The sequence below is a fragment of the Microcaecilia unicolor genome, chromosome 6, assembly GCF_901765095.1.
Source record: "Microcaecilia unicolor chromosome 6, aMicUni1.1, whole genome shotgun sequence".
NCBI lineage: Eukaryota > Metazoa > Chordata > Amphibia > Gymnophiona > Siphonopidae > Microcaecilia > Microcaecilia unicolor.
This window is the reverse complement of record NC_044036.1, coordinates 243,142,782-243,155,415: the sequence shown is the minus strand read 5'-3', so window position 1 is coordinate 243,155,415 and position 12,634 is coordinate 243,142,782. Positions and strand designations below refer to the sequence as shown.

The 12,634-nt window shown below is 42.3% G+C and overlaps 1 protein-coding gene across 3 annotated transcripts in view; it reads left to right on the top strand.

Annotated features, from left to right (window-relative positions):
* The window catches only part of LOC115472649, a 233,426-nt gene that overhangs the window by 154,431 nt on the left and 66,361 nt on the right, over positions 1 to 12,634 (top strand). For all 3 annotated transcript variants that reach the window (XM_030206979.1, XM_030206980.1, XM_030206981.1), the window contains exon 7: positions 2,597 to 2,775. In XM_030206979.1, coding sequence (XP_030062839.1) covers positions 2,597 to 2,775 — 179 coding nt within the window. The remainder of the gene's footprint in view (positions 1 to 2,596; positions 2,776 to 12,634) is intronic.

Below are 12,634 nucleotides of genomic sequence, written 5' to 3'. Positions count from 1 at the left end.
TTCAATGTCAAGCATATACTAGAAAACTGTAAATTAGCTTACACAGGAAAGCAGTTTAAAAAAATAAACACAATTCCTGCTGTTTCTTAACACTGCTCTCCAGAGAAAGCACTGCCTTTATAAAGAGGCTTTTCAGTGGGACTTTTAGCCTATTAAAAACTATTGGCATAATTAGGAATGGCCAGCCCTTGTAACTGCAGAGACCTAAGCTTTGATTATGCATGTTCCTGTCTTTGTTACAGTGGGGGGGGGGGTGTCTCTTCATCTCATTTACACAGTCTGACCTTGGACCCTGGCTCACTGGGAGCCCAGTCTCTTGGAGACTGCTATACATTGCAAAATAAGATAGCAGATGTAAATTCTCAAAGTGCACATATTCCAAACACTAAAATGAAAATAAAACGATTTTTTTCTACCTTTGTTGGCTGGTGACTTTCTTTTTCTGATCATGCTGGCCCAGTATCTGATTCTGTTGCTGGTATCTGTCCTCTTAACTCTGTTTCCAGGGCTTCCTTTCCACTGTATGTATCCCTCATTGATAAGTCTCTGACTCTAAAGTTTAGCAATTTCATTAAAGCAAAATGTATTTTCAAATATCACAAACTCTCCCTATCCAAGCAGAATGTTTTATATAAAAACAAACACACAAAAAAAGCAATCAGAATTTTACTTACCAGCTATTCTACACTATACGTCAGCTAAACTTCCTCAGCCAATTAAATGGATTCTAGCTGTAGCTATGATAATTATGTACACATCATTGCAGTCATGCCCTCCTCTCAGTGTACATACTCAAAAAACAAAAACTTTGAACCACTTACAGATAACAATTACACTATTTATTTTTTATTTCTCCCCAGTCTCACTTGCACACCTGCCTCCAAACCTGTTCTCTTTAATTTGAATGTTGTTCCAGCTCACCCTGAATGAAAGTTGTTCACACACCAAGGCCATAAATAGCTGCTGGTTGCACTCTTTGAAGCAGCTTTAGCAGAGCAGCGTGTCTGTCTGGTGGGCTACCTTCACTTCCTGATGCAGGAAGGGCAGGGGAGAGAGGAGAATCACAACTTCAGGTAAAAGATTTTGCAAGTGAGTGGTGCCCTCTAGATGTCGGTGCCCCCCTGCATTGCTTACCTCGCTTACCGTGTCAGCAAGGCCCTGTCTCCCTCTGTCTCCCCTCTTTCTTTCTGCATCCTTCCATCCAGTGTCACCTCTTTCTCCCTACCCTTCCATCCAGCGTCTTCCCTCTTTCTCTCCCCATCCTTCCACCCATCTACCCTCTCTCCTGATCCTTCCATCTAATGTCTCTCTCCCCCTCCTTCTAACCAGTGTCTCTCTATCTCTCTTCAGCACGGCCCTGTCTCCCCTCTTTCTTTCTGCAACCTTCCATCCAGTGTCACCTCTTTCTCCCTACCCTTCAATCCAGCGTCTTCCCTCTTTCTCTCCCCATCCTTCCACCCATCTACCCTCTCTCCTGATCCTTCCATCTAATGTCTCTCTCCCCCTCCTTCTAACCAGTGTCTCTCTATCTCTCTACCCTTTTCTGTTCAGTGTCCCTTCTCTCCTCATCCTTCCAGTCTCTCCCCTTTCTCTCTGCATCCTTTCATCCATCTCCCCTCTTTCTCTCCCCATCCTTCCATCCAGTGTCTCTCTCCCCATCCATCCATCTCCCCTCTTTCTCTCCCCATCCTTCCATCCAGTGTTTCTCTCCCCATCCATCCATTTTCCCTCTTTCTCTCCCCATCCATCCATCTCCCCTCTTTCTCTCCCCATCCTTCCATCCAGTGTCTCTCTCCCCATCCATCCGTTTTCCCTCTTTCTCTCCCCATCCTTCCACCTATTTTCCTTCTCCCGATTCTTCCATCCAGTGTCTTTCTCTGTTATTACTACCTGTTTTTTTTCCTCCAGGCCCGCCCAGCGAGCCAGCGCCAGCCCCAGCTCCCATTACCGGCCACTGCTGCTTTTCCTGTTGAGCAGCAGGGCCGGTGCTACAAAAAGAAGAAGCGCTCAGCTGACTGAGCTGAGCGCTAACGACAAAAAATGTTTAAAAAAAAAAGCACGGCCCCTGGGGTGCCGCGCCTTTTTTAAAAAACATTTTTTGTCATTAGCGTTCAGCTCAGTCAGCTGAATGCTTCTTCTTTTTGTAGCGCCGGCCCTGCTCCTCAACAGGAAAAGCAGCAGTGGCTGGCAATGGGGGCTGGCGCGCTGGGCGGGCCTGGAGGAAAAGTGAGCACTGCTTGTAGGGCGGAGCTGAGGTAAGTGGCAAGGGTAAGCACCGCAGCGGCACCCTCCAGAGGTTGGCGCCCCCCTGCGATGCTTACCCCACTTACTGTGTTGGCACGGCCCTGGCTGACTCAGTCATGGAGCTATTTAATTAACTTCAACTTATAAGCAGGGTTTCCCAAAACTGTCCTGTTCACTCTACTGCCTGTTGAGTTTTCAGGATATCCATAGCAAAACTACGGTGCAATGGGCAAAATCAGGACAGGGTCAGTCTGTTTGGAATGGAATAGGTGAGGTGACAGCTCTAGTTTGATAAAATTTTGTTCTGACAAGTACAAATTTTGATACCACAAATGTTTTCTGTTTTCTTCAGAAAGTAGCTGCTTCAAAGACTGCTGGGAAAGAACTGATTGAGGAAGTGACTGCCACCCTGCAGAAGCTCCAGCGTTTGCCCAGACCACCTGCTCCGGAAGCTAAAGTTCTAGATTCTGGTTCTATCTGGGTGGGATGGAAGGAGTCAAAGCCTGATAGTGGGCTCCAGGTCACCTACAGGTGAGAGCAGCAGAGTCAGAGCATCAAAAATTTACAAGTTTTCCCCATCCTCATATATCCAGCTAAGAGTGGTACCACTAGGTCAGCTTAGTGGAACAAGATGTATATTGCCATGTGGGAGATTCTCAGGTCAGCTGAGGCTGGTAATGCTGCAGAGACAAATTGTAACAAAGGCTCATAGTCCATGAGAAGCCAGGTCTGATTGAGCTGGAAGACCAGAGGAGCAGAAGGAAACTTCTACCCAATCCTCCCCTCCTAAAAAAGCCTGGTTTCTGCCATGAGAGGGAAACTGACTGGGTCTTTCTTATCTTTCTACTGGAGTCCAACTGTGAAGTCCATAAGCAGATGTGAGATGCTCTAAGATAGGACTTCCCATACCTGTCCTTAAAACATCAGGGCCAATTGGTTTTCAGGATATCCTCTATGAACACCAATTGTAACTTCTACTCTGGAATGGCGATTGCCATAACAGAACATTGTAAGCCACATTGAGCCTGCAAATAGGTGGGAAAACGTGGGATACAAATGTAACAAATAAATAAATATGCACATATATAGTACTAAATGAGTTAATTTACCAAAACTGAGCATACAAATTATCTGTTACTTCTAATGCCAGTCAAACATTCCATAACTCGTTAACTTTGATAATAGTCTCCATCTTTACTGAAATATCTATTCAAAAAACACTTTCATGTGGGAATACTTCCTATTTATGCTACCTAGACACAAATACATCTACCTACAATATACATTATACATCAAACATACAACCATTCATACTTCAATGGAGCTACTTGTCACCACTCTATTCACCTGAAATACAAATGCAGATGCAGTAAATCATTACCTTCTTAAACAAAGCAAAAGTCCTGAAATAGTCCATAAGAGAGTAACGCTTGTTAAACAAAGCGGCACTTCTTGTCTTTTGAAGGATAATAAAGCATATGTAATCCAAAAAGTCTTATCCTTTAGCGGTGCAAACCTGTAGGCTCCTTATTTTCCTGTTGGCTGCGTGGACGATTAAAAGGACAAAGGAGAGCCTCGCAGTTCAAAATTCTGTAACGCTGTAACACACAACATATATCTGCATGCACTTCCTTCACTGTATGCAAATTTATCTCATGCATAATCATTGTGGCTATCCTAAAAACCTGGCTTGCTGTGAGATCTCTGAGATAGGTTTTGCAAGTTCAGGGGAGTCTTGACCCTATATCAACTGAACAGATTGATCCAGTCCTGTTATTTCCCCATTGACTTCTGTATGAAAATTAGAACGAAGTCCATGGAAGAAGTAGTGTCACTCATGGATGATGGCTACTTAAGGCTAAGCTCTGCAGGGCCAAAGATTAAACTCCAAAATAGAGTGGATTTGAAATCACGGCATACTCTCAGAGAAACATATGAGTTCAAAGGATAGCCTCCGAATATCAACTAGAAAGAATTTGGATTACTTTTGCACTTGGGTATGAGTCATTTGAAGTGCCAGAAACGTGTGTCAGAATGAATGGAGGAAACTCAGAGGGTTTTGAAATAGAGAGGGGTATTTGTCAGGGCTGCTCTTTGTCCCACCTCTTGTTCACCTTGGTACTAGAGCCTTCAGCAGAAAAGGTTCTATCTAACCAGAGAATCAGGAGGATAAAGGTAAGATGCCAGAAGCATACTATAATTCTATTTGATTTATCTTTGCTAGTTTTGATTGAGTTAAATGTATATGGAAAAGTGTCTGGGTTCAAATGGACAAACTGGACAGACATGAATGTGAATCTAACTCCAGAAGGGATAGAAACTTTGAAGAGCGGTTTTCCTTTTAAATGAGCATATATCTTGGTACAATATCTGGGGGTGTATGTTACAGGGGAGCATGATACGTTATTTAAACTGAATATTGATAAATTATTCAAGACTATAAAGAAAGACTTGCATAGATAGCCTACAGTAAACCATAAACCATAACTGTGGGGACTAATCACAATTACTTGGCACCAGGTAGGGCGTGGGCAATGAGGGAAGGTAAAGAGATGACAGAAAGTAGAAATTTAGCACTCTGGAATGTATGGGTCACAACCTCTCTCTTACAGATCCGAATTCTTAGTCCTAGATAACACTGAAAAGAATAGGACACAAGGCTCAGATATTATAAGAAAAATAGAAAAGCTGGTTTAATAGAAATATTAGTAAAGTAAGCTTATTATCTTGTAGCAGTAACTGTGTCAGTCAGAGACAATGCATTTATAGAGAATTACCCAAAATGATGGTAAAGTACTGAGTTTTAAGTACCTGTCAAGGTGGAGTAATGATAAACACTTCCACCTAGTCCTGAATTATTAGGATACCTAACACCCTAGGCACTATTAAACAAAATAGAGGAGTGCAACCTGACCAATGGAAAAGGCTCCTACACACTCACGAACTTAGGAACTTAAGTTAGTCAGGGAGTTGATGAAGGAAGCAGGCAGCAAACCTGGGATGGCAGACGCTCTCTCTTTCTTTGGATGGTTGGTCAGCAACAGGTGGTCCCAGTCGGTCAGCAGGTAAGCTCCTCCAGCTGGGCAAGAGCATTCAAGCAGGTGATGCCACAGATTAATAAGTCTTCACCATCTGGCTAGCTCAGACCAGCTGATAGCAGCTTTCTCATGAACTGCCCAAGATAACAGCCAGCTTGCTTCATGCTTATGGAAGAGGTTCTTATATCCTTTCCTCTGGTTTGGTGCCATGCTGACTAGAATAACGAAGTCTGATATTTTCCAGTGTTGTGTCTCTGGGGGACCAAACAACAGATTTCTTCTGACCATGAAGTCCCTCAGCTCTGTAAACAGGGTTGCTATTGAAAGTTACTTTGCTCAGGCCTTGATGTGCGTATAGTGTGCCTGAGGTCTGCGAACAAACCTCTGCATAGGAACTGACACTGGATTAAGTTTGTCACAAGGAAGTCCGGTTCATAGTGCTACATAGTGCCATATGCAGGGCCTGTTTTGTCCCTACATAACCATTAACCATAAGGGATACCTGATGTACAGACATATTTTCAAAGCACTTAGACGTATAAAGTTACATAGCAACCTGTGGAACTTTGTAAGTCTAAGTGCTTTGAAAATGAGCCCCTTAGTGGGGAGGGGTGGTTGATATAGATGAAAGTATTGGCCTCGTAAGCAGGTTGGGTGCCTCTTGCTCAGAGTTCCTAACGTCAGCAGGGGGACAACATTTTTTTTCATGCCTTCTGGAGATGTAGTAGTATCCAAGCTTTTTGGAGGACACTTCATAGATGTTTGGGGACTATTTTTGGTAAACATATTGTTTTGTCTTGGAAAGGAGTCTTATTGGCTAAGTGGGAAGCTTTTGGGATTTCTGATACAGCTTCTTGCTTATTTCTTAGTAAAGCCTATGCGCTGGGGAAGAAATGTATATTCAACCGTTGGTTGAAGGACGAGTCTCCCTACTTTTGATATTGGAGAAACAGATTACAAGCCTTAATGTTATGGGAATATCAATATAAAAAAAAAACAAGCTTGTATATAAAACGTTCAAGAAGAATTTTTATGGACCTCAGTGTGGGGATCAGATGGTTTTTATCTTTATACCATACAAAATCTCCCAGTATCATCACTGGTCCTTCTTAATTGTGCTTTAACATAACTTCATAGTGAAAACATTATTCGTATTATAAAACAATCTTTCCTTCTTTCAATCTTCAAAGTTCAACAATGTATTATTTGTACTTATAACATGTGACTTAACTTTATAGTGTCGGCTGCAGAGGGTCTCTTCAGTCTGACATGAGTCATATTTTGCCGACAAGTGGCTGTATCAAGGAACAACACACTCCCCCCCCCCCCCCCCCCCCCCCCAATTTCAATGCCTAGCCATACATGCTGACCAAATCTCACTGTCGTCAAGTTTGTGAATTCTTTTTACATTTTGCCAAACTTATATTAATGGTATGGGAGGCATAGGCTGCCCAGGCTACCAACAGACAAAGAAACTCTTTTTTGTTTGTTTGGAACTGTTACTTACAAAGGGCCCTGTTTACTAAGTTGTGCTATAGACGCGCAAACATTTTAGCATGTGCTAAAAAGCGTCTGCTAATGCTACAGACACCCATGGGAATATAATGGGCGTCTCTATTGTTAGTGCATGCTAAAATGTTTGTGCCCCTACAGCGCGGCTTAGTAAACAGGGCCCTCGGTATCTCCCACAAGGACAGAAGCGCAGTTTTGAATAAATTTCAGTGCATATCATGATTTGGTTATTGTTCAGTAATGGGCTTCTCAGGTTTCTCTGCCTGGGTTGGGGGGGGGGGGGGGGAATTAGAGCATTCTTGATACGTTCACCTTAATGGATGGCCTGGAGTCTTAAGAGTCCAGACAACAGGCCATCTTAGATGTCTTTTCAAAGGATAAGGGGTATAGGGTTGGGTGACAACGGGATGTATACAAAATTGGGATTATAAGTTTCTTCTGTTTTATACTGTGTAGTGTTTTATTCTTCTCTCATAGTTTTCCCATTATTATGTAATGGAGTGCTGTTCTGTTTGCTATTCTTGTTCAACTGTATACTGTATGGTTCCCTTGATCGTGAATAAAAACCGTTTAACCTTAAAAATGAATGTATTCCACATTTAGGGCCAGACTCAGTAAATGGCGCTCAAATTTAGGTGACAGGAAAAATCTGTGCTAAACACTATTCTATACAAGGTGCTCCGGGCTGTGCACCGTTTATAGAATAGCACTTAGTGTGGATTCCTGCAGCCAACTTTGGGTATAAATCCTGGCGTGCATGTTGGCCACGTAACTCCGGTATTCTGTAACACTATACTTATATTTTAGGAACACCCCTGGCCTGCACATGCCCCTCCCATGGCCACATCCCTTTGAGTTACGCACAAGAGAATTTAGACTCGCAGTGCTATAGACTAGTGCACAGGCAGATGTGCACGCAAATCCAAATTAATGCCAAATAATATCAATAATTACATAAATACATAAGTATTGCCATACTGGGACAGACCAAAGGTCCGTCTAGCCCAACATCCTGTTTCCAACAGTGGCCAATCCAGGTCACAAGTACCTGGCAAGATCCCAAAAAAGTACAATATATTTTATGCTGCTTATCCCAGAAATACGCAGTGGATTTTTCCCAAGTCCATTTCAATAATGGTCTATGGACTTTAGGAAGCCATCCAAACCTCTTTCAAACCCCACTAAGCTAAATGCTCTTACTACACTCTCTGGCAACGAACTCCAGAGTTTAATTACATGTTGAGTGAAGAAAACTTTCTCCAATTCGTTTTAAATTTACTATTTTGTATCTTCATCGCATGCCCCCTAGTCCTAGTATTTTTGGAAAGAGTAAACAAGCGATTCATGTCTACTGTTCAACTCTACTCATTATTTTATAAACCTCTATCATATCTCCCATCAGCCATCTTTTCTCCAAGCTGAAGAGCCCTAGCCGCTTCAGCCTTTCCTCATAGGGATATCTTCCCATCCCCTTTATCATTTTCATCACCCTTCTCTGTATCTTTTCCAATTCCACTCTATCTTTTTTGAGACGCGGCGACCAGAATTGAACACAATATTCGAGGTGCAGTCGCACCATGGAGCGATACAAAGCATTATAACGTCCTCATTTTTGTTTTCCATTCCTTTCCTAATAATACCTAACATTCTGTTTGCTTTCTTAGCTGCCGCCGCACACTGAGAAGAAGGTTTCAACGTATCATCAATGACGACACCTAGATCCCTTTCCTGGTCGGTGACTCCTAATGTGGAACCTTGCATTACATAGCTATAATTTGGGTTCCTCTTTCCCACATGCATCACTTTGCACGTACATCTGCCTTGCATGTCTAAATTTGGGTTCCCATGGGGTAGGTGACTATACAAAGCATGACACAAAATAATGTTTGAGTTTGTGGGCACCTTCTAAAGACAATTGCTTTTTTCTGCTACCTAATCTTCTGAAGGGTAGGGGAGTTTGGTTATGCCCCCCTCAAACGGCTTGCATGGCTGCATCTCTCTCTCTCCTTCCAACTCCTTCCTGCAGGCTCTGGTGTCACACCGCCTCCTCTCCACTCTGCTCCCGCTGCAGTCTTTCCATCTTCCGGACTGCTGGCAGCCCAGAAGCCTTCTCTCTATTGCGACTTCCTGTTTCTGCGTAGGCAGGTCGCTTACTGCAGAGAGAAGGCTTCCAGGCTTGCAAAGGCAAGATGTTTACATTGCTAACGCTGCTGGCAACCCAGAAGATGGAAAGGCTGCAGTGGGAGCAGAGCAGAGAGGTGGAGGAGTGACACCGGAGCTTGCAGGGGGGAGGAAGAGTGTGAGACAGGACCCGGCGGTGGTGGCGGCAGGGGAGGAGGGAGAGTGAGCGACACTGGACTTGTAGGGGAGGGAGGAAGGGCGGGTGACACCGGACCTTGAGGGAAAGGAGGGAGAGAGGGAGGGAGAGTGACACCGACCTTGTGGGGAGGGGGGAGGGAGGAAAAGCAACACTGAACTTGGGATGGATGACGGGGATATGGAGGGAAAGCAACAACAGACTTTGTGGAGGGGAGAGGGAGTGAAAACGACACCGGACCTTAGAGGGAAGGAAGGAGGGAGGGAGGGGGAGCCTGTACCTTGGAAGGAGGGAGGGGGAGCAGCACTGAACCTTGCAAGGAGGGGAGAGGAAGGAAGAGCATGGGTATAGGGTAAGAGATATAAGAATGGCCTTGGAAGCAAAGGAATGAAAGAGAGACAGGGATTGAGCTTGGAACTGATAGGGTGATGAGATCTAGTGGAAGGTAAATGAGGGCTAAGAGAATGGGAATGGGGCTAAGAAAGTGGGTGAAAGATGGGGAAAGATAGGGGTATAGGAGACTGGATATTAAGTGAGAGACAGAGGAAGCAATGGTAAAAGCTACTGGGTAGATGAGAAGTGAAACAGAAGCTAAAGTGAGAGAAAATGGGATAAACACAAATAAGGGGGGGAGGACATGAAATGAAAGGTCACTGCCAGACAGATGTAGAGAAGGAAAGGAAGAAGCCAAGAGGAGAGAGAAGAAATGGAAACGCCAACATGGAAAAGAATTTAGAGAAGACTCACACATGGAAAGTGGAAAAGATACTGGGACCTGCCCAATTAGAAAAATTGCTCGGACAACAAAGGTAGAAAATAAATATTTTTATTTAATACTTTTTAAGGACTAAGATTTGCCTACTTTGTGAAATGTACATCTTTTCTATTTTTGTATTTTGCAGAGTTCAGGAGAAAATACATTTCTGTTTCTCTTTTACCAGTGTTTACACTGCTTACAGAGTCTGGCTTTCATGAGGGAGATCTCTATTTCATTTTTTCTTTGGTTCCCTGTTTTGTATAATGATAAAAACCACTGAGGTGGGGGAACAGATGACCCCTATGAATAGTCTAGAAGGGAAAAGAGGGAGAGTAGTGGAAGGGTCTTCCAACATAGGACACTAACAAGCAGGTAATTGTTCAAGAGGCTTTATTGGCAATTACCTGCATGATAATGTCCTATGTTGGACGTTCCTTCCACTACTCTCCCTTTTTTCCCTATTTTGTATCATGTGAGGGGTCTGTCCATGTTCTGCATGTGCAACTTGGGTGAAAGATTCTGCTAGCATGTAGTGTCTGTATAGGTATGTGTAACAGTCCAGATTGTTCCAGTTTCCCAGTAGCAGGTATATTGGTGTTTGGGGGTGTTTTTAATTACTAGTCTTTTTACCACCTCCCCAAATTAGTACTCACCAGCCATCCACAATTTGGGAAGATAAAAGAAACCAAGGTCACGTGCATATGAGAAAGTATTTTTATTTGCTTAACAAGTACAGATACAATTAATAGTTTCTCATGAGAGATCAGTACAGTTACCTAAAGAGATATTCACTGTCTGTATCTCTGACATACTGTTCTGAAACTGCTGCTTATATCATTTGTTTCAGACAATGATTTACATGGCTTTTTCTCTGCAAATCATCCTTCTCACAGATTATCTGGTTCCCAACATCTGCTTTCCTAAACCTGTTTAGACCTTTTCGTTTACACTAGTTTCTTTCCCAAGGCCTGCCTTGCCCGTACGGGTATCATAATAGATCATAAATTCCAGAGATCATAAATTCCAGAGTCCTGCAGGCTTGTCAATCTCTGATAGATTCCAGAGTCATACAGACTTATCAATCTCTGTCCTTTTAACCCATTCCATAGTGCATGACTGTGCTCATAATTCTACAGGGGGAGGGGTATTTTTTCTATGTGGCATGCTATGGAGAGTTGCTGATAAGGAAGGAGAAAGAGCTGGGATTTGGAGAAAGCGAACAGAGATGGTGCTGTCAGGCCTAGGGAACGTGCACTCCCCCCTTGCTAATTTGTGTGAATGTGAGGGGCATAATGAGAGCAATTTCCCTTGGTGCTGGCTCATTTCAGTTAAAAAAAAATAACCAAAAACCTTCATTGCTTTGTTATACTGGCTTCATATTCAGTGTTTTAGTCTGGGGGTGTGTTTTTTGAAGAGCCAAAATGAATATGTATGTATGTATGCAAATGAATATGCTAATAAGCCAAGCCACACCCTTTGCCCCTCCGCAAATGAAATGACCAAAGTACGCCCATGGTTATTGTTAACTCATTCTGACTATGTATTTTTATGTTTGTGGTTTTAAGTTCAAATAGTCATGTTGATTTGTTTGTGATTCTTTTAATAAAAACCTTTTAACATTTTTAAATAAATAAATATGGTCACCCAATTTTGGGCAACCTATATAGAATCCAGAGGTTAATGTACCCTTTGATCCAATAAAGATATATCAAGGCCATATGTTCAACATGACAAAATTCATGAAGTTCTTGCAGATTTGACAGCATATACTTATTATTTTGTCAGTTCATCTTAGTAGGGAAAAGGACCTGAGAAGCCATCACTGCTGACACTTACAAATTTTTGTGCATTAATGTGGTTCAAATCTCATTTATTGGTCCAAAAACCCTCCAATTTTTAATGATTTTTTAAAGTTCTAATTTTTAATAATCTTAATCATGCATATTTCTAAAACATAAAATTCAGCTTGCACTTACCTTGAAAATCCAAAAGATCCAGTTTCACCCGCTTAAAGGCTTCTTCAGGGAAATGACTTATATAGCGACTGTGCAGCTGACTCAGTAATCATGCAATGATCTTTACACCATTTAGGTGTTCATCTGGAGAAACAAGACAATATAATTAACATATAAAAATTCTTTCCAAGAAGTAAGAATGAAATACATTTATGCTTACTGCCAAAAATCACGCAGCCAGGCTTCATTCATTGTTTGCGCATCCCCCTTTATATGGATGAAATGGGACCCATTGGATTTTCAAGATAAGTGCAAGCTGAATTTTATCTTTTTGAAATATGCATTATTAAAAGTTTTAAAACTTTTTTTTAAAAAACTCATTAAAAATTGGAGGGTGTTTGGACCAATGAATGAGATTTGAACCACATTAATGCTGATAGGCAAACAAACATTTGTGTCAGCAGTGGTGGCTTCTGAGGTCCTTTTCCCTTCTGAGAAACAAGAGTAAATTATACTAAGATGAACTGAGAAAATAATAGGTATATACTGTCAAATTTGCAAGACCTTTATGAATTTTGTTTTGTTAATGTACCCTTTCCAAATATTGTTGATCAATGCACTAAGGGGCTCTAGAAGATCTCCATAGGGAAATCTCTCATTTTATATGGAGAAGGAAAAAGCTGCAGGTGGCTAAAACAATATTATATAGGAACCATAAAAGTGTGTGTGGGGAGTGGGGGCTTGCTCTGCTCAGTTGTCACCTCTGCTACTTAGTGGTGCAGTTAAGGCATATACTGGATTGGGAGATTGG